The sequence below is a fragment of the Cotesia typhae genome, unplaced genomic scaffold (assembly GCF_013202065.1).
Source record: "Cotesia typhae breed Kobodo isofemale line unplaced genomic scaffold, CoteBio_Ctyphae contig_48, whole genome shotgun sequence".
NCBI lineage: Eukaryota > Metazoa > Arthropoda > Insecta > Hymenoptera > Braconidae > Cotesia > Cotesia typhae.
The window spans coordinates 523,981-544,474 of record NW_027423756.1 but is presented as its reverse complement, the minus strand read 5'-3'; the positions used below and the strand labels follow the sequence as shown (position 1 = coordinate 544,474).

The 20,494-nt window shown below is 33.0% G+C and overlaps 1 protein-coding gene and 1 long non-coding RNA gene across 10 annotated transcripts in view; one reads left to right on the top strand and one right to left on the bottom strand.

The window, feature by feature from the left end:
* The window catches only part of LOC141529218 (uncharacterized), a 330,321-nt gene that overhangs the window by 143,493 nt on the left and 166,334 nt on the right, over window positions 1-20,494 (top strand). For 8 of the 9 annotated variants that reach the window (XR_012479543.1, XM_074245698.1, XM_074245691.1 and 5 more), the window contains one exon: window positions 17,332-17,454. The exons of the other annotated variant lie outside the window; for it this stretch is intronic. Coding sequence is in view for 7 of the 8 variants with exons in the window: in XM_074245698.1 (XP_074101799.1) it covers window positions 17,332-17,454 (123 nt within the window). In the remaining variant the exon portion in view is untranslated. The remainder of the gene's footprint in view (window positions 1-17,331; window positions 17,455-20,494) is intronic. 9 annotated transcript variants of the gene reach the window in all.
* LOC141529742 (uncharacterized) lies at window positions 6,898-7,955 on the bottom strand. The gene is made up of 2 exons (XR_012479658.1): window positions 7,367-7,955; window positions 6,898-7,301 (listed from the first exon to the last, which is right to left on the bottom strand). It is a non-coding gene; the product is annotated as an uncharacterized LOC141529742 (long non-coding RNA).

The window sequence follows — 20,494 nt, the reverse complement described above, 5'->3', positions numbered from 1 at the left end:
TTACTCGCTCACACAAAGCCGAGCATGAGGGGGGATTGTGACGCTATGAGCAGAGTACGTAAGTGTGAATGAGTGGATGTATGAGGTCGCAAGCGGACGGCTTAATGTATGAGTGTGTGTCCGTGTATCGCAGCATTATTGGAGGCGTTGTAACGCTGAATTAAAGCTAACCGGGTACTCTAAGACAGAGGAAAAATTTTAATTTTTATTTTTATTCGAAAAAATTTAATAAAAAAAAAAAAAGGCCCAAGATTTAACCAGACCCACAGAAACGGAGAGTAAATTTTTAATTCTCATTTATTTTGCTGGGGATTATTTTCAAATACAAAAAAAAAAAAAAAAGGCTAAGATTCAACTGGAATCCAAAAAGAGATGGATGAAAAAATTTTATTTTTTATTTTTAATCAGCAAAATTATTTTTCTTTAAAAAAGAGCCCAATCTCGACTGGAGCAAGAAAAAATGATTGAAAAATTTTATTATTAATTTTCAATCAACAAAATTATTATAAAAAAATAAATGGGCCCAAGTCTCAACCGGACCCAAACAAACGGATGAAAATTTTTATTACTTACTTAATTTGCTGGAAATTATCTTTAAAAACGAAAAAATGCCCAAGACTCGATCGGATCCAAAAAAATAACAGTACAAAAATTTTTCCTTATTTTCAATCAGCAAAATTGTTTCTTTTAAAAAAGGCCCAATCTCGACTGGAGCAAAAAAATGATTAAAAAATTTTATTATTAATTTTCAATCAACAAAATTATTTAAAAAAAAATAGTCCGCAGACTCAACCGGACCCAAACAAACAGATAGATAGTTTTAATTACTTATTTATTTTGATGGGAATTATTTTAAAAAACGAAGAAAATCGCCCAAGACTCGACCGGACCCAAAAAAAAAAAAATAAATTGAAAAATTTTGTTTTCATTTTCAATCAGCCAAATTAATTTCTTTTCGAAACAAGGCCCAATCTCAAACAGACTAAGAGAAACTAATTAAAAAATTTTATTTTTATTATTAATCAAATATTATTTAAAAAAGAAAATAAGCCACAGACTTAACCGGACTTAAACAAACGGATAGAAAATTTTTATTACTTACTTAATTTGCTGGAAATTATCTTTAAAAACGAAAAAATGCCCAAGACTCCATCAGACCGAAAGGGAGATGAATAAAAAAATTTTACTATTCATTTTTAATCATCATAATTAACTTTTTTATAATAAAAGGCTCAATTTCGACCGGACCCAGAAAAAATGATCCAAAAATTTTATTTTTTATTGTTGATCATCAAAACTAATTAAAAAAACAAATGAGGCCCTAGACTCAACTGGACCCAAACAAACGGATAAATAATTTTTATTACTTATTTATTTTGCAGGAAATTATTTTTGAAAACGATAAAAATGCCCTAGACTCGACCAGACCCGAAATAAAATAAATTGAAAATCTTTGTTTTTCTATTTTTAATCAGCAAAATTATTTTCCTTTGAAAAAGGGCCTGATCTCGACTGGAGCAAGAAAAAATAATTGAAAAGTTTTATAATGAATTTTTAATCAACAAAATTTTTTAAAAAAGAAAATAGGCCCCAGACTTAACTGGACCCAAACAAACGGAAAGAAAACTTTTATTCCTGTTTTTTTGTTGGGAATTATTTTTCGAAACAAAAAAAATTGCCCAAGACTCGACCGGACCCGAAAAAGATAAATCGAAAAATTTTATTTCTAAATATTAATTAACTAAATTATTAAGAAAAAAAAAAAATAGACCCAAGACGCAGCAGGACCCAAATAAACGGATAGAAATTTTTTATTACTTGATCACCAAGATTAATTTTCCTTGAAAAGAAAGGCCCAATCTCAAACAGACTTCGAATAACTGATTGAAAAATTTTATTATCAATTATTAATTAACAACATTATTCTTAAAAAAATTAATAGGCCCCAGACTCAATCGGACCCAAACAAACGGATCGAAAACTTTTATTTCCCATTCATTTTGCTAGGAATTATTTTTAAAAACGAAAAAAATGCCCAAGACTCGACCAGAGCCAAGAATAGAAGAATGCAAAAAAATTTATTTTCTCTTTTCAATAACAAACAAAAATTTATTGAACAAAAATCAGCCTAATCTTGACAAGACGATAAAAACTGATTGAAAAAATTTATTATCAATTATTAATTGACAAAATTATTTCAAAAAAGAAAATAGGCCCCAGACTCAACCGGACCAAAACGAACAGATAGAAAATTTTTATTACTTATTTCTTATGCTCGGAATAATTTTTGAAAACAGAAGGAATTGCCCAAGACTCAACCGGACCCAACCAAACGGATGGAAAACTTTCATTTCTCATTTATTTTGCTGGGAATTATTCTGTAAAATAATTTTTCAATTAATCGTCAGGTAAAATGTCAAAAAATAAATTAAAACAAACATTGAACTCAAGTCCCAATAATTTTGATATTTTAATTAAAATTATTTTTTAATTAATTGACAGGTAAAATGTCAAATAAGGAATTGAAAAAAAAAATCGCTCTCGAGTCCTGATAATTCTGATATTTTTATTAAAATTATTTATCAGTTAATTAACAGGTAAAATGTCAACTAATAAATTAAAAAAAAAAATTGAACTCAAGTCCGAATAATTTTGATATTTTAATTGAAATTATTTATCAGTGAATTAACAGGTAGAATGTCAAATTATAAATTAAGAAAAAAATTGAACTCAAGTCCGAATAATTTTGATATTTTTATTAGAATTATCTATCAGTGAATTAACAGGTAGAGTGTCAAATTATAAATTAAGAAAAAAATTGAACTCAAGTCCGAATAATTTTGATATTTTTATTAGAATTATCTATCGGTGAATTAACAGGTAGAATGTCAAATTATAAATTAAGAAAAAAATTGAACTCAAGTCCGAACAATTTTGATATTTTTATAAAAATTATTTTTTAATTAATTGACAGGTAAATAAATAATAAATTAAAAAAAAAAAATTGAACTCAGGTCCTGATAATTTTGATATTTTAATTAAAGTTGTTTATCAATCAATTGACTGTTAAAATCCTGAATAATAAATTAAAAATAAATCGCACTCATGTTCTCATAATTTTGATCTTATAATTGAAATAAATTTCTAATGAATTGACGGGTAAAATCCCAAGTATCAAATTAAGTAGTAATCGCACCCAAGCCCTGATAATTTTGATATTTTAATTTAAATTATTTATCACTTAATTGATAGGTAAAATGTCAAATGATAAATTAACAAAACATTGAATTCAAGTCCTTATAATTTTGATATTTCAATTTAAATATTCTTTTTATTCACTGACAGGTAAAATGTCGAAGAAAATATGAAAAAGAAATGGCATTCACGTTTTAGTAATTTTGATATTTTAGTTTCCCTTTTTCTTAGCAAAGAAATCATTTCAAAAAAATCTACAGGTGTTTCGGCAGTTCAAGGATAACTTTACTTTAATGTTATTAGTTTGCATTCACATCATTACACTTTACTCCTTTTATTAAGCAATTAAGATTCCAGTTGAATCTTAGCCTTTTTTTTTTTTTTGTATTTGAAAATAATCCCCAGCAAAATAAATGAGAATTAAAAATTTACTCTCCGTTTCTGTGGGTCTGGTTAAATCTTGGGCCTTTTTATTTTTTTATTAAATTTTTTCGAATAAAAATAAAAATTAAAATTTTTTCTCTGTCTTAGAGTACCCGGTTAGCTTTAATTCAGCGTTACAACGCCTCCAATAATGCTGCGATACACGGACACACACTCATACATTAAGCCGTCCGCTTGCGACCTCATACATCCACTCATTCACACTTACGTACTCGGCTCATAGCGTCACAATCCCCTCTCATGCTCGGCTTTGTGTGAGCGAGTAAGCTGCTATTGCAGCATCTCACTCTCGCGTCTCCTCTACTTCCCCGCTCATTTTCATTTCTCGAATAGCGCGCTTCTGATTGGCTATCGTTTTTAATTCATAACTCAAATTCTATGGCCCAAAAAAATTTTTGGCTCAGGAACTTTCGATTCAGTATTTTTTTCTCTATCGACCCCAACAATTACTCCCGCCACTTCAGAGACACCCTGTAGAGCGGTACATATACCGTATAACTCCCGAACCTTACTATGTTTACAAATAGTGGTTGAGAAATTTGAAAGGACGTTAGGATCTTGCTGACTTCGGCCTCGAGAAGCCTATTCTACTGTTTATGAATTTATGTAAATTAACTCTGAGTAAATCAAAAGAAAAAAAAGATTTAAAATTTCAATTGGTTAAGTTTTATTTTAGAGACAAACTTGTACATTAGAGGAAAACAAAATATAAATCATGCATTAAAATGTTAATATGTATATAATAGAAAATTTTAGAATTAAAAAGATGAATAGGTTACCTTTTTGACTTGTTGCTACCTGCTGAGACAACGTAGGTTACTAGAGTAGCGATTAAAAACACTTTACTTCAAAATGTTTACTTAAAATTTGACTTCGCGTTTCGCGACAATTTGAAATGCGCCTTTTTGGCGGAAAATTATATTTTGAATCAACGCTTTTTGCGAAATATTTAAACTTTATATCAACGCTTTTTGCGGAAATTAATGCACACAAAGAAAATAAATAAAAAAAAATATTTATACTATAATCTGGTTCACGTTTCCGACCAAAGAAATTTCTGACTGATCAGTCATGCAGCTATTTAAGTTTATTTGTTTTGTCGTGCAAGACTCACTTCTAGATCGTTTCGAGGTACCTTGATCACTGGGAATAGAATGCTCTAGTAATAACAGATTACGTTAGTGCTCTTTAAAATTTTTAGAAAAGCCTAACCACGAACATCAAAATAATGTCCGGAGTACAATAAAACTGTCAACGTCAAGAACGTCGAGACTTCCGAAAATTACTGTAGACTGGGTGTGATAATCTTTTAGTGAGCTTATAAAGGGACATCAATTTTGATGTAGTGGGAAGACAAATGGTTAGAAAATTCTAGAAATTTCAACGGTATGACTCAAATTCATGTGCGTTTCAGGTGATATTGAGCAACCATCGAAAATGTACTAGAATGCGGTCATAGGCAAATACAGGTGTTAAGAACGACACGACTCTTCACCGGAAACTCGAAGTCTAACTGTTTTCCAAGACAAAATGTTGAATTTACTTGTATCAGAAGGTAGCATCAAGTGTACAGCTATTAAAATATTTAATAAATGTGTCAACCACTTGAGTTAATAAGTAACTGAAAATTAAGAAATACAAAAATCAAATACATATACAAAATAAATGGAAACTTAATATAAGAAAATTTATAAGAGTGGAAAAAAAAGATGGCAAAATTTGGCACGATATGACCCCTACATACGTCACAGTGGCTTAACCCCGCACAAATTTCCGTAATTTCTAACGACATCTTCAAATTTTTCCATAAAATCTGAGGCTTTTTCTTTATTCAGATAATATTGTACACAATGTGATAGTTTTCGGAGTGTACCTAGAGAATTATTACTCAGTTTTCTTAAGGTCTTTAATTGTATTTAAAAACTGTAGGAAGTTATGGATAGGATCAATAATAAATAAAGTCAAAAGAGATTATTATCCATATAGAGTGACTCAAATAAAATCTTTATTTTATAAAAAAGGAATCGTATCGAGAGAACTATCGTTACTTGACAGAGTTTAGTCGCAGACTAACTATAATGTTAAAAACTATTTTATTGTGACGTCTAAACCTCTGTATTGTCCTTAGAAAAACACATGTTTTTTTTCTTAACTAAGACCGTAATATTTGGTTGTACTGTATAGTGCAAAATAAGGAGTCCTTTGTACAGCTCAAATACCTAAGGCAATAAAATCAAGCCTATACTGGCTTTCTTCTTCTAGCTGCACAAATGTGCTTTAAATGTGTTTTTCACATTTAAAAACTAATGAAAGAAAATACGTTATTTTTCTAAAATAAATATTTCTAAGAACAAAATATCTAAAATATAAAACTAAAAGTTTATAACTTGGATTTATTTTTGTTCAGAGAATCCAACAAAAACTCTACCGGATCTTTTATTTCAATAACTTGAGAACGATACTTATGATCTAAATGATTAATTAACATGTATCGAACTTTAAATTTATGTTTCTCAATAATATCAGTATTAAAATCTCTACGCAGAACATTAATCGGATCAATTCCATACAGTAAGTCACAAGCTCTCTATTCCGATGTAAGAAGATCATGAAAATGTTCAAATTTTGTATTTGTTGTAAGCCTATAATCTCGTTTTATACCCCTCTCTTTACTAGTAATGTCAACTTTTAATGTTTTTTTAATTTTATTTGCCAAAGTGTCAGAATTTTGAGATTCACTTACACTTCTGTCAATTTTTAATTTTTTTAATTTTTGATATACTAATTTAGAGACCCGACTTTTTAATTCAACAAATTCACGATAGAAGTACTACCTCTCAATCTGCTCTCATCTTTATCAACTAATTTTTGACAATGCTCATACATTTGCATTTATTATTCACATCTATTATTTGTTAACGGATCTGATTGTTTTTGTCTTCATGAGTTTTTGTTTGTTTAACAAAAACATCTTTTCGTTTATTGAACTCGTCCATCATCAAACCTTAACATTTTCGCATTTTAGCAACAGCTGCCTGAGTACATAACAGAGATTCTGGGCATTGCTTTGTAACAGTTTTACCTGTTCAGGTTAGCCCTTAATCAATTTTTTAAATAACTAAACAAAACTAACAACAATAAAAATTATCAGGGCGCCACCAGGATTATTAATCACGGTTCCTGGAACCGGTCCAGAGCTGAGAAAATCCTATCTCAGGGTAGAGAGAGTGGAGGAAGGTTGCTGTTAAATAACAAAAATTTAATTAACAAGATCGATCGATATTTATTAACAATAAAAATAAAACTTAACAGAGTTGGCTTAAAATTAGTTAACAAATTTCATTCACACACACACTAACCACACTTAACAATATCCTTATTCTCGACGAGCCCCTTTCGGCGTCTACCCGTCGATTTCTAACTTATTCTCGACGAGCCCCTTTCGGCGTCTACCCGTCGATTTCTAACTTATTCTCGACGAGCCCCTTTTGGCGTCTACCCATCGATTTCTAACACGTGCCCCTTTCGGCGTCTACACGTGACGGGCCCTTTTCGGCGTCTACCCGATTTCTAAACCTACAATCACCCGCACAGAGACGAATCATATACCGGGCTCGTTGACTCGGCTCACAGGAGTAACAGCCCAGCGACGAAACATAGACCTAGATACTCCTGCTGCTTATACACACTTTACTACAGAACAACAGCCCAGCGACGAAACATAGACCTAGATGTTCTGCAGCACACTCTCATAACCCACACCAGCTACAGCAGTAACAGCCCAGCGACGAAACATAGACCGAATCACTCTGCAACTCACACATAACCCACTCTTGTCTCACACTCACACTACTAACTTGACTCTACTTTATAAATTTTACTTTAATAAAAATTGACTGTTACTAATTTCAATTAAATATTCCAAATCAAATTATTCAATCATTAGTAATTTAATAAAACGATAATTTTCAATTAACAATCAATTTCTAACTAACTATTTTGATTCTCAATTTCCAATTGTTAATTTCAATTCTATTAAAATATTAAAACAGCTTAAAATTCTTAAGTCATTATTTCGAACGAGAGGCTTAATACCTTGAATTAACTTTTGTTAAATAAATTAATCACAATATAAATCTTACAATCACTTCTAAATTATTAACACAAGTTTAATTAACTAATTCTGACTAAGTTTTTACTGTGACGATTTTTGACTCAATTAACTAATTACTTGGACTTAATATCCACGCCGATAATTATCAAATGTCAGCAAAATTAATTTAATTAATTCACGGACTTAATCCCAAAATTATTAAATTCACACTTGACGGAATAATCTTATAATATACACTACTGGAAAAAATTAAGGGATCAAAAAAAAATTCCAAATTTTTCGGTAGTTTTCAACAGGCCGTAACTTTGAGAAAAATGGTCGTACAGGAAATAAAAAAAAAGGAAATTGTAGCTCCAAGTGTCTAGTTTTTGAATTAGAACTTCAAAATTTTGTAGCCTCCGCGGTTTCCGAGTAATCGTAGAAAAACCAGCAACAAAAAAATTCTCAAAATTTTTTTAGTTTTTTTTTTGGTAAAGGATGGAAAAGGATCTTTTTGTCTTTGATTATCGATATCTCAGCAACCAATGATCGCACAGAAAGTTAAAGGTGGGTTTCAAGAACTTGAATGAATTCCCCTTAACGACTGTCCATTGTTTTTTGGAAAAAAAATTTTTTCATTCCGTCACATGAATTTGAAAATGCAACAAAAAAAGGGCTTTTAGTGGTTTTTTTGAAAATCAAGCGCTGGATCGAAAATATTGAGGAAACCACAAATGTTAAGTGTGCCTTTTACAGTTCAATATGTCCACAAAAACCCTACAAAGAATCAAATTAATCCAGCCAGCCGTTTTTTTGTTTCACTTGATCGAATTTTTGAATAAATTAAAGGATCACGTTTTTTGCTCTGAAAAGCTCATAATTTTTAAAAATGAGAAAAAAATTGTTTTTTCGAGCTTTTTCCACATTTTTGTTCCAGAAAGTGCTTAAATTGAAAAAAAAAAAAATTAAAAAAATTTTTTTGAAATTTTTCTCTTGAAAAGTTTAAGAAAACAATTACCGCCGGCATTAGCGTTATCCAAAGCGTACCACGTGGAGGTCGCGCGGTCGGATTTACGCTTCGGTGTGTGTGTGTGTGTGTGTGTGTGTGTGTGTGTGTGTGTGTGTGTGTGTGTGTGTGTGTGTGTGTGTGTGTGTGTGTGTGTGTGTGTGTGTGTGTGAGGTATTTCAGGAGAATTGAGACCCGGTGGCTCGTCAGTTCAACCGTATTTAATGACTCCAAACTCATTCTCTGAAGGTTTTTGTTGGTTCAATACCGGGTATTACCACCCCTGTTTTCAATAACGGCTTTCAAACGTTCAGCCATGTTTATGCAGACGGTAATTTGAGGCTGCGGAATGGTATTCCAAATGTGCTGAAGCGCGCGCTCCAAAGCAGCTAAGTTCTGCAAATTTGGATACTCTATGCGCAACCGACGGCCCATTATGTCCCAAACGTGCTCTATGGGGTTGAGATCTGGACTCATTGCTGGGTGTCGCAACAATGTGATGTCATGCCGCTCAAAGAAGCGCCGGGTAATGTTGGCTGTGTGTGGACGTGCATTATCTTGCATCAATATGAACGACCTCAGATGTTGTCGTCTCCGCAGAACAATGGGTCTTAAAATTTGGTTGATGTAACGTCTAGCTGTCAAATTTTCGCGTACAATTACCAAAGGTGTTCTCCAATTTCGTGAAACGCCGCCCCACACCATAACTGATCCACCGCCGTAGGCAACGACTGGACGGACAAAGTTCTGGCGAAAACGTTCTCCACGACGGCGCCAAACGAGAGGACGTCGATTGTTGCCATACAGATTAAAACGAGACTCATCAGTGAATAAAACATTTGTCCATTCCCTCAAGTTCCAATTTCGATGATCGTAAGCATACGCTAAACGAGCTCGACGATGTCTTGCTGTCAACAGGGGTACACGATTAGGATGTCGTGCGTGTAACCCAGTTTCACGAAGACGGTTGATGATTGTTCGAGAGCAAATGTTTCGCACTTGATGCCGTCGTCGCTGTTGCTGTTGTTGTTGCTGTTGTCTGCGATTGGGGAAGTTTCGAGCGACAATATTCGCATTGACGAAAGGTTGTCGTCGAACTTCTCTAACAATTGTTCGATCATCGCGGGCATTAGTGACTCGATGGCGACCTTGTCCGGGGCGACGATGATATTGATTCGTCTCTTGGTATCTGGTATAAGCTCGAGATACGACAGATTGACTTACACCCATCCGGATAGCAACTGCATGTTGAGTGTAACCTTCGTCGATAAGAGTCACTAACCGAGCGACTTCCACCTCCGATAAATGTCGTCTAACCATGATTAAGAATCAAAAGTCAGAAATTTTCAATTTTGACCAAAAATTAAAAAAATTTTTTTAGCGCAGAGGGATTAGTTTTGAAAAAACTGTTGAATGAAGCGATTTGCTAAGGATTCACAAAAAGAAAAGAAAAAAAAAACTCCGAAAAGCGTATGAAAAAAATCGAAATTCGATTGGGGGTATTAACTTTTTTTATTAATTTAATTAAAAGGAGATCAGTAGAATCAAGGAATGCAGCGGTGGAAAGGTGATAAAAATCATTGGGCGATGGTTTTTTGAGTTTCCTTAACTTGTTAAAAAAAAAAATTTTTTTTTTTTAAATTTTTTTTTTTTAATTTTTTTTTTTGAAAATTTAAGCACTTTTGGAACGAAAATGTGGAAAAAGCTCGAAAAAACCATTTTTTTCTCAATTTTAAAAATTATGAGCTTTTCAAAGCAAAAACGTGATCCTTTAATTTTTTCAAAAATTCGATCAAGTGAAACAAAAAAACGGCTGGCTGGATTAATTTGATTCTTTGTAGGGTTTTTGTGGAATATTGAACTGTAAAAGGCACACTTAACATTAGTGGTTTCCTCAATATTTTCGATCCAGCGCTTGATTTTCCAAAAACCACTACAAGCCCTTTTTTGTTGCATTTTCAAATTCATGTGACGGAAAGAAAAAATTTTTTTTCGGAAAAACAATGGACCGTCGTTAAGGGGAATTTATTCAAGTTCTTGAAACCCACCTTTAACTTTCTGTGCGATCATTGGTTGCTGAGATATCGATAATCAAAGACAAAAAGATCCTTTTCCATTTGAAGACCGATATCTCAGCGAGGAGAGGACGTATCAGGGTGTTTAAAAAAAGAAATTAAAGCTAAATAAACAAAGTATCCGATTCTTATGGTGGTTAAGCTAAAAAATTTTTTCCACGCCCGTAGACCAAAAAAAAAATCTAAAAAAATTTTGAGAATTTTTTTGTTGCTGGTTTTTCTACGATTACTCAGAAACCGCGGAGGCTACAAAATTTTGAAGTTCTAATCCAAAAACTAGACACTTAGAGCTACAATTTCCTTTTTTTTTATTTCCTGTACGACCATTTCTCTCAATGTTACGGGCTGTTGAAAACTATCGAAAAATTTGGAATTTTTTTTTGATCCCTTAATTTTTTCCAGTAGTGTAATATTCTCCATAATTTTCCACTCTATATTATCCTCGATAATTAATTCTCAAATTAGAATTCTTAATAATTAATTCTTGATATAAAACATTATCACTAGCGTTCTACTCGTCTAGGAGAAGTAACTGGGTATTGGATAAACCGCGGTCCACTTCCTTCCCACAGAGCAATAATTGACACCTTGACGAACAAAACGATGATCTAACTCACTCGTTGAGGATGAAGTCCTAGTTGTAGTTGGCTTCCTTCGTCTCGTCACTACTCTCGGGAACGGTCCTTTTTGATTTCCGTGGCACTCAGTCTGGCGGTCACACTACTTCTCCCTGTTCCGCTGCACGGCTCACCTATTTTAACCCAAACTCACCCCCTCCTATTCTCCCTTTAGGCCCGAAGATCGAGACGCGCCAGTGCTATGTCGAATAATTATCGATATTCGGTGACTTATCGATTAAGGGTAATTTTACCCTGTTACAGCTTCATTATATTGTTAGAGGATTCGCTAAATTGTCTCACCAGAGATGACACTTCGTCTTTAGTAGTGTTACGGTCTGAAGTTTCCAAAGCAGTACTACGTAGCCCTTCCATTTTATTATTTTTTACAACTATATTAGAAATGGAAAAATATTTTGAGTAAATTTTATAATTAAGATTAACTGTTTCTATACATTTAATTAATGGTAAAGATTGACCTTGAGATAAGTCTGTTTTGTTGAACGAAGGATCTTCGTTGTCGAATCTCTTTCTTTTCCATCTTTTTTTCTCCTCCTCTTCTCCACTCTCAACTACACCTCTTAATAATGCCTTCTCATCATCCTGAGATACAGATTTTTTTTAATCATCTCCTGGCAAGACTACCCAAGGACCACCTCCTTCTTGTTTCTTAATCCATTTAACAGTGGCTCTCCAGTCATCCTTCTTCATATTACTTTTATCTGTTGAACGAATTAATTGTTAATTAATCATAATATTCTTATACCAGGAGCTATGTCTAAAGCCTGCTTGAGTTAACAACAAGTATGGCCTGATAAAAGCAAGCAGCAATATGTATAATCTGAAAACAATATCACACATATAACTACTTCAGTAATTTGAGAAGTAAATGAATGCACAGCATCCATCACTAAGTAATAATCACAAAGTGAAACCGTGTTTTATATTTTAAACATACAAGTTAATTACTGTTCATTATTGTAGAGAATTAATTTTGAATCATATGAGCTTAGGTAAGAAAATCCGAATAATTGGATTGAATCTAAATATTTTATGTACACAAAATTTATGATTTACAATTAACCTGCTTCGGAAGTTACCTCACGTGTCTCAATATGAAATAACACTTTTTCACCACTAATACTTAGTGGTATTCCCTCTCTAGGATGGTTGTGTTTAAATTGAAAAACTTTCTTGTATCTTTCCGAGACTTTTTTGAATAATTCCGCCTCTTTAATTTCTGAAGATAAATATATAGCTACTAATTTTTTTATTTATTTGTATACACACTAAAAAAAATTGTAACTCTATACAATTTTAATTTATATCTGACTATAAGTACAAAATTCCGTTGAATTGATTTAACTTTTCAGAATTTAATCTGATGAGTTAACTGCATCCATTTACATTCAAGTTAAATATTTAAGCGCTGGCTTTAATTTCTATTTAAACTAGTTTCAATCTTCATGAACATATAAATGTGTAGAATTACTTTTAATATTTTTCTCAAAGTAAACAGTAAATAACTGAGTAACATCTCAGTCTTTTGAAAATATCTAACAACCGAACGATTGTTCTATGGTGTTACCATGTGCGCTTGGCCCCATGTGTAACGTTTTAGATTAAATAATTCTCAAAGGTGATAAAACTTGATTTCAATACTTCTATATGCAACATGTTACATGAACATTCGAACGAACAAGAAATATTATAATATTCCTTTGTAAACGAATAAAATGCTGCCGAGGAGGGATCATTACATCACATGACCTCCCCACCACTGATGGGATAAGCCAGTTAGGTGTTACTTCTGACGTTTACACCGTATAAATACACAATAACCCATTGATGAGCAAAATCACCAAAAACTTCCATCACAGCTCGTTGAAAAACAGACGGTGTATTTTTCAGACCAAAGAGCATAGTGAAATATTCGAACAGAACATCAGGCTTGACAAACCGCGTCTTCTCAATAGACTCTGGATGGATCGGTATTTGGTGGAATCCGCTTGCCATGTCTAAGCATGTGGATTTTGCATTAAAAAGTCGGGCTATCTGATCAGCAATAAGGTGTAATGAAAATTTGTCGTCACGCGTATTAGTATTCAGTCAGCGATAATTAATACTTAGACGATCTTAACCATCTTTTTTCTTAACCAATAATATAGAGGTTGCGAAAGGTGAACAGCTGGAATGTATAACATTAGCTTTTGATAGTTCATCTACTCTTTTTTTTTACTACCTGCCTTTCCTCAGCACCAAGACGATGCGGTCGTATTTGTGCAGTTACATGAGGGTCAAATAATCGTATTTCTAGTTTCCCAGCACTAACCCGGGTATTTAGAAGACTTATTATGGAAGAATCGATGTATGTTTTTAGCGGGAAGTTAAAAATGATTCATTCCAGATATTTTTAAACATGTTGATAATTTTACGTAACAAGTTTTGATCAGTGGGGAATAGGTTCCAAATTGTTACAATGAGTTAAGGTAAGGCAGGAAAAAGAGGGGGTACTCCCATGATCGCACTCGAATAATCTTTTACAATCGCTTAATCAAAACAAAATCATATTTAATGTTTCGCTAATTAACAAATATGAAAAGAAGCAATGTTTACATAACATTCATAAATGATTTTTTTTACATAACTTTATATCAAAATTGGTTAATCCGTTCGAAAATAAACGTTTTCGAAAAAATTCTGAAAAAAGTATATTTCTCAAACAACTTTCCCACTTTATTTCAGATTAATGATGGTGTAATGAATCAACCATAAAGTATTTGTTGACAAAAGTTAAGTTCAAAAAATTGTGTTTTTTCTAAAATCATTTATTAATTCTGTATCAGATAGGATTTTTTTGAGAGAAAGTGTTCTTACTAAATGTAAACTACACGTTTGAGCTGAAAAAGATTTATCTTGGATCATGAAGGGTTCACAATAGTTGTAATACCATGTTTTCTGTAGCCTGTAACTCTTTTTTAAAATGGCGATATATTTTTCTTTCCCTTGAAAAATAGTAAAAGAAGTTTTGGCAGTTTTGATAGACTACGGTTTGACATTTAACTTTGGTACATCATCATCATCGTCATGTAGTGAGATGAAAATTTTTTCCCTGGTATCGTGCTACTTATTTTATCGTCATAGCAGAAATTTGTATCAGTTAATGTTACTTTAGCAGATCGTAAAATGTACAAGAAGCAGGAAGATTAACGGATCTGGTTTAGACTGCTTTATCAAAATTAATACAGCGAAAATATGATAATTATTACTAAATATATCTTTATTTACACGAATTACACTTAGTTTTTTATTTAATGGTTAGCGGATTGTTGCGATAAAATCGGATAAGTTTATCTGAGCGGAATTGAAAAAGCAAAGCAGGTTGGCACGTGGTGTTCACAAACTCAGCACTGGAACAAGTGGTTAATTACTGCACAAATAACACTGAAATTATCTGAAACAGACTTATATAAATTAAGCACAATTTATTAAGCGACTTAAATTATTTCTTTAGCGAAAATAAGCGGTAATTTAGAAATAGCGAAAGCAATTATAACAATGGCGAAGCGACTACTTGAAAGCGTGATTAAAGAAAAATGATAATGCGTGTTCTTTTTCGTCAACTTCGGGAAGAAGGCTGACAGTGCATGTCAGCGGATCAAGAGGCCAATCAGAAAATTAGGTCTATCGATGTCAACATCAATAGCTAATAGAATAAATCGATGCATCTGGCGTGATCGTGACGTCAGAGTGACTCGGTTTGCGCACACGTCAGAACATTCGAAGCGTTGAATTTTCTGATTGGCTAAAAGTTGCGGGAACGAGCGGTTTTCAGGTACGACTCATTATTTCAGGAGTCCCCAGGGGCGAATTCATCGCGGCTGGGCCTGTTCACTGAACACGGATAAGAAATTCAATTGACTCAGAGCTTTCGAATATTCAATTCTCTATAATCAAATAGTTATTGATTTGCAGTTTCATATTTTAGTAAATTCTTCCGATGGAACATTTTATCTCTTCAGCAGCAACAAGGTTGTTTGGTAATTGTACAAAATAGTCACTTTCATCCATTACTTAGATAATTTTATGAGCACTCCAACTTAACCCGTTAGAGTCAGAGGATCTTGAAACGTCTACGAGTAAGAGTAGTGGGGAAAGCGCAAGGCTGTAGTTAGATCCAAGTGTGGGGTTTCAAGGTTAGACTCTACAGGATTAAAAGTTGCAATGTCAAAACTTGAATGCATGTTGATCTGCTTAGACCATCATCATTTAATTGATCTTTTGAACTGTCAATGAATTCCGAAGCGGCTTATATTTTCTCCACGTAAAATCAATTTCCATTTTATATCAGGAATTAGAGGAATTTACCATTAAACCTGACTGAAATTTGGTTGGCAATAGCCTTTCAGCTTGGTGCTCGCTAACCAAAGCGTAAAACTAGATTCTATTTTGTCATGCACTAATAAATAAATAATCCAATAAATAAGCTCATTCTTACAATAATATTTACGTACATCATCGGTGCCATATTGGTGACCCACGGACTATTTTTTTTGGTAGAGATCAATGTGGCGCCCTCTTCACGGAAAAAAAGCCTCAAAGGCTACATAACTCGAAAGATATATAAGGCCGTACTTTCACATCAGCCGGATCAACATAGAGGATCTTTTTATTGTGTACCGAGTAAGGACTACTTGCAAGGCAAGATAGTGTGACAATCTCAGTTGAATAAAAACTGCAGACCTCTCACTTTGATGGAAGTCAATGTGTTAAAGTAAGAAAGTCCTCTACCATCAATGCTGACCTTGGAGCATAGGCATTCTTCATCGTAAAGAGCCTCATCTTGTCCAGTGCTCTGTAGGATAGACCATAATGCACACACAGTAGTTTCCTAGAGACATGACTTTGGTAAACAAGGGTCACGGACATTGGCGCGACAATAATTACTAATTCTCTCTTCAATACTTTCATTGCAAGGTCTCTAGAATAATTCTGGTAAAATTATTGTTAATTGGTCTTTAAGTTTCAAATCATGCTAATATTCTAGATGAATTTATTGAAAATAGACTTGGAAACCGGGCGAAAATCACGATTTCATCACCATTGTGAATGATTTAACTTTTAGTAGAAAACCATAGCTGACTTAGAGTGAATTCCAACATGCTATTTTATTAAAATTAACCCGTCTTGACCTAAAATTTATATATTCTTAGATAACCAGGGCAGATTAATAGTGTGTTTATGACAAAACAATGATAATTCAATTTACTATGGACGTGTTCCACAATAATTTCCAGAAAACCACAATTGTTTTCCTTGTTTACTTATAGCGCTGCGAACAGTATGATGTCACTTTCTTTAATACCGTTGTCGATTCTGTTAACTCATTCTATGTGCGCACTTCTTTAATTTCTCTTTGCCGCCACTACTTTCGGTTCCACTTTTAAGCACCTTATCCACTAAAATGAGGGATGCGAGAATCGGAGATAACAGCTATTTGTGATTGAACAATGAGTGATCAATAGAGCAAGGGGCTAAGTATAGTGGAATGATTGCCCGAACACCGATAATCTTACTTCTTCTGAAAGAACTCCCTGATCGTACTGATTAATAAGGCCTGATATTTCACCATTATTCAAATGACTGTTAATTATTTTGAGCTTAAATTTGAGCTTACAAAAATTGTCGAATTTCCGTGTCCTACGGATTACAAACTAAACTCAGATCCTCAACAGGTAACAAAAAATCTCTGTTACAGAACATTTCATCTAAGCGTTCTATTTTCGATTGATTGTGAAACTTAATATTTATATGCACTTCACTCACTTTTAAATTGATTGACACAAACAAATACTATCTATTAATAATATATGAATTTGTATTAAAAATTAATTGTTCTAGAACACGCCTGTAAAGACTTCCGTTGTTCCTTAAATGAATTTTGCATTGATGAAGATCTAGTCTGTGATACTGTTAATCATTGTGGAGACGGATCCGACGAAGCTCCTTCTGCACTTTGTACAGGTCAGTAATACTTACGAATAATTAGTGGAAATATATTTTACATTGCTTTAAATCAATAGAATGTAATACTACCAAGATATCAAGAAACTCTTATCAAGGAAAAAAGGCCCATTCAGTTGATATACCATCAACTTTGAAATCATACATTAAAAAAAAATGTAGTTTATTTTTCAAGTTTTGGAGTAGTTTAAATACTTTAGATCAGCATATTACTAATTACAGAAAAAGTTAGGAATAATAACTCAAGAGCTAGAGTTTCCTACTCGGTAAAAATTGTTTCGATAGGGTATCAGTCCATATAGCTGCAAATTATAAGAAAGTAAGGAGCAAATTTTCTATACAATCATCTGCCCACCTAGTAAACAACTGTTCTTGAAATCTATACGAATAGTTACAAACTTCTCGCACTACTGAGAGTCAATTGTGCAATAAATATTTGAAAAAGCATTCAGAATATCATTCAATTTTCGTGAAATACAGTCAAGTATCTCATATAACAATGAAACATTTAAAAAAAAATAGGAAGCAGGTTGGGATCAGCAACTACTGCTAGTAAATTTTAAAAATTTTTAACTCAAATAGTTATGAGTTTAATTTATTTAACTCTACTACTACTACTACTACTACTACTACTACTACTACTACTACTACTACTACTACTACTACTACTACTACTACTACTACTACTACTACTACTACTACTACTACTACTACTACTACTACTACTACTACTACTACTACTACTACTACTACTACTACTACTACTACTACTACTACTACTACTACTACTACTACTACTACTACTACTACTACTACTACTACTACTACTACTACTACTACTACTACTACTACTACTACTACTACTACTACTACTACTACTACTACTACTACTACTACTACTACTACTACTACTACTACTACTACTACTACTACTACTACTACTACTACTACTACTACTACTACTACTACTACTACTACTACTACTACTACTACTACTACTACTACTACTACTACTACTACTACTACTACTACTACTACTACTACTACTACTACTACTACTACTACTACTACTACTACTACTACTACTACTACTACTACTACTACTACTACTACTACTACTACTACTACTACTACTACTACTACTACTACTACTACTACTACTACTACTACTACTACTACTACTACTACTACTACTACTACTACTACTACTACTACTACTACTACTACTACTACTACTACTACTACTACTACTACTACTACTACTACTACTACTACTACTACTACTACTACTACTACTACTACTACTACTACTACTACTACTACTACTACTACTACTACTACTACTACTACTACTACTACTACTACTACTACTACTACTACTACTACTACTACTACTACTACTACTACTACTACTACTACTACTACTACTACTACTACTACTACTACTACTACTACTACTACTACTACTACTACTACTACTACTACTACTACTACTACTACTACTACTACTACTACTACTACTACTACTACTACTACTACTACTACTACTACTACTACTACTACTACTACTACTACTACTACTACTACTACTACTACTACTACTACTACTACTACTACTACTACTACTACTACTACTACTACTACTACTACTACTACTACTACTACTACTACTACTACTACTACTACTACTACTACTACTACTACTACTACTACTACTACTACTACTACTACTACTACTACTACTACTACTACTACTACTACTACTACTACTACTACTACTACTACTACTACTACTACTACTACTACTACTACTACTACTACTACTACTACTACTACTACTACTACTACTACTACTACTACTACTACTACTACTACTACTACTACTACTACTACTACTACTACTACTACTACTACACTACTACTACTACTACTACTACTACTACTACTACTACTACTACTACTACTACTACTACTACTACTACTACTACTACTACTACTACTACTACTACTACTACTACTACTACTACTACTACTACTACTACTACTACTACTACTACTACTACTACTCCACCACTACTACTACTACTACTACTACTACTACTACTACTACTACTACTACTACTACTACTACTACTACTACTACTACTACTACTACTACTACTACTACTACTACTACTACTACTACTACTACTACTACTACTACTACTACTACTACTACTACTACTACTACTACTACTACTACTACTACTACTACTACTACTACTACTACTACTACTACTACTACTACTACTACTACTACTACTACTACTACTACTACTACTACCACTACTACTACTACTACTACTACTACTACTACTACTACCACTACTACTACTACTACTACTACTACTACTACTACTACTACTACTACTACTACTACTACTACTACTACTACTACTACTACTACTACTACTACTACTACTACTACTACTACTACTACTACTACTACTACTACTACTACTACTACTACTACTACTACTACTACTACTACTACTACTACTACTACTACTACTACTACTACTACTACTACTACTACTACTACTACTACTACTACTACTACTACTACTACTACTACTACTACTACTACTACTACTACTACTACTACTACTACTACTACTACTACTACTACTACTACTACTACTACTACTACTACTACTACTACTACTACTACTACTACTACTACTACTACTACTACTACTACTACTACTACTACTACTACTACTACTACTACTACTACTACTACTACTACTACTACTACTACTACTACTACTACTACTACTACTACTACTACTACTACTACTACTACTACTACTACTACTACTACTACTACTACTACTACTACTACTACTACTACTACTACTACTACTACTACTACTACTACTACTACTACTACTACTACTACTACTACTACTACTACTACTACTACTACTACTACTACTACTACTACTACTACTACTACTACTACTACTACTACTACTACTACTACTACTACTACTACTAC